The sequence below is a fragment of the Amaranthus tricolor genome, chromosome 1, assembly GCF_026212465.1.
Source record: "Amaranthus tricolor cultivar Red isolate AtriRed21 chromosome 1, ASM2621246v1, whole genome shotgun sequence".
Classification (NCBI taxonomy): Eukaryota; Viridiplantae; Streptophyta; class Magnoliopsida; order Caryophyllales; family Amaranthaceae; genus Amaranthus; species Amaranthus tricolor.
Genome location: NC_080047.1, coordinates 25,986,247 through 25,988,746, shown reverse-complemented (window position 1 = coordinate 25,988,746; position 2,500 = coordinate 25,986,247). Strand labels below are relative to the sequence as shown.

General features: G+C 40.8%; 1 protein-coding gene across 1 annotated transcript in view; it reads left to right on the top strand.

Moving 5' to 3' along the window:
- The window catches only part of LOC130823491 (uncharacterized), a 2,073-nt gene extending 531 nt beyond the window's left edge, over nucleotides 1–1,542 (top strand). Inside the window, exons 1-2 of the mRNA XM_057688112.1 lie at nucleotides 1–291; nucleotides 720–1,542. The exon at nucleotides 1–291 is cut by the window's left edge and continues 531 nt beyond it. Coding sequence (XP_057544095.1) covers nucleotides 1–291; nucleotides 720–755 — 327 coding nt within the window. The 3' untranslated portion in view covers nucleotides 756–1,542. The remainder of the gene's footprint in view (nucleotides 292–719) is intronic.
- The last annotated feature ends 958 nt before the right edge of the window (nucleotides 1,543–2,500 follow it).

The following is a 2,500-nucleotide window of genomic DNA, read 5'->3' as shown; positions in this document are numbered from 1 at the left end:
AATTGTAAGAGAGGGGCAACAGCCACTGTTAAACGTTGGGTTCCAAAAGTCAAACAAACCCAGCCTTTGATACAAACACAGCAACAGATTCAGCAGGCCACGCAGCAACAGAATGACAAACAACAAGAGGATGAGGGATTTACTGCTATAAAGCGAAAAGCCTCATCACCACAGAAACCGACCTGTCCTGCGGCTGAGGATAAATTGTCTGTGACCAACAAATTTGACATATTGACAGGGGAAAATACAGGGGAGCCAGAAACAAAGGATGGCAATACCATGCCATTCGAGGTAAGTGCTACGCATGCTCATGGGGAATTGGATAACCCCCCAATTGGGCATGGATAAGTTCACTATTTGGAATGTAAGAGGGCTAAATGACTTGGAAAAAAGGAGGAAGGTCAAAGACTTTATCTCCTACCACAAAATCCAATTATTTAGCCTTCTTGAGACTAGGGTAAAGAGAGCCAACCTTGGTAATATTTACCTTAGCTTATGTCCCGACTGGAATTTAATTTCTAATCATGCTCATCATTATAATGGTAGAATCATTGTCGCTTGGAACCCTCATGTTTTCACTATTGATGTTTTAGTTATGACAGATCAATTTATTCACACTGAAATTTTGGTTAATGCTACTAGAATGAAATTTCTATGTACTTTTGTGTATGGCCAAAATAATGACCAAAAAAGAAATTGCCTATGGAACTTTCTTTCAGATACAGCTGCTGCCCACTCCAAACCATGGTGTGTAGGTGGAGATTTCAATGCTATCATGCATTATGATGATAGAACTGGCTCAATTGTGCGAGAAAAAGACATTCGTCCGATGGCTAATTGTATGCATCAATGCAGACTTCATGATGTCAAGAGTATAGGGAGATTTTATACTTGGAATAACAAGCAGGATGGGTGCAACAGAATCTTATCGAAGATTGATAGATTCTTAAGCAATCAACTTTGGGAGACCACATTCCAAGAGGCTATCGTTCACTTCTGCCCAGAAGGGGATTTTGACCATAGCCCTATGGTGATCACCACAGTGAAAGTGCACCATGGCCATAAGCCTTTCAAATTTTATAATCATTGGGTGAATCATGATCTTTTCACACAGACAGTCAAGTACGCCTGGAATCTTAATTGTGAGGGCACTAGAATGTTTAAAGTCATTCAGAAATTGAAAAAGTTGAAGCCCCTGCTCAAAGCAATAGATGGAAGAACTGAGTCCTCTCTCGCCATAGCTTTTAAGGATGCTAAAACCTCCCTACTTCAAGCACAAGAAGCTTTGCATCAAAACCCAAGTGACCCCAATCTGGCACATGAGGAGAAGATAGCAGCAGTTAATTTCCAGAACACTAAACGTGATTATCAGATGATTCTAATGCAGAAAGCAAAGCTACATTGGCTAAGAGAGGGTGATGAAAACACCAGATTATTTCACAATTACATCAAGGGGAGAAAAAAGAACAACCTTATCTTAGCTTTGCATGATATGGATGGCAAATGGGTTGATACACCTAATCTTATCACTAACTCCTTTATTGATTTTTATACTCACTTACTAGGTACCACAATGGAGAGCAGATGTGGTGTTTATGATCATATTATCAAGCAGGGCCGTTGTCTGGAAAGTAACCAACATTTGCTTCTTGACTGTATCTTTTCACAGGAAGATATCAAGAAAGCTGTTTTCTCGATCAACAAAAACAAGGCACCCGGACTGGATGGTTATAATAGTGCTTTTTTCCAACACTCTTGGGATATCATAGGAGATGAGATATCATGGGCAATTCAGGACGCTTTCCGTTCTAGGAAACTGCTCAGAGAAATCAACATAACTGCTGTTACTCTCATTCCCAAGGTGAATGTTCCAAAGTCAGTCAAGGATTATAGACCTATAGCTTGTTGCACTATTATCTACAAATGCATTACCAAGCTTATTTGCTCTCAACTTGGCAAGGTTCTTCCCTCAGTGATCAGCTCGAATCAGGGTGCATTCGTTTCTGGTAGGAATATTATTCACAATGTTCTCCTCTGTCAGGACCTGGTCAAACTTTATAGACCGAGTCAGAAACAACGAGGGTGCCTCATGAAGCTTGACATTACCAAGGCTTATGATACGGTTGAGTGGAGCTTTATTGAAGACATGCTCACCCATCTAGGCTTTCCTACTCACTTCATTGAGATGGTGATGACATGCATTACCACTCCTGCCTACTCTTTACTCATCAATGGTAATCCGACTCCTCTTATTCTACCAAAAAGAGGCCTCAGACAAGGTGACCCGCTCTCCCCTCTTTTGTTCACCCTCTGTATGGAATATGGAACTAGAATTCTTCAACAAGCTGCCAATATCCCTGGATTTAAATTTCACCCAAGATGCAAATCTCTCAGACTGAATAATCTATGGTTTGCAGACGATATGCTACTCTTTTGTAGGGGTGATATTGACTCCATTGCCATGATGATCAGTAGTCTTAAGCTCTTCTCAGAGACCACA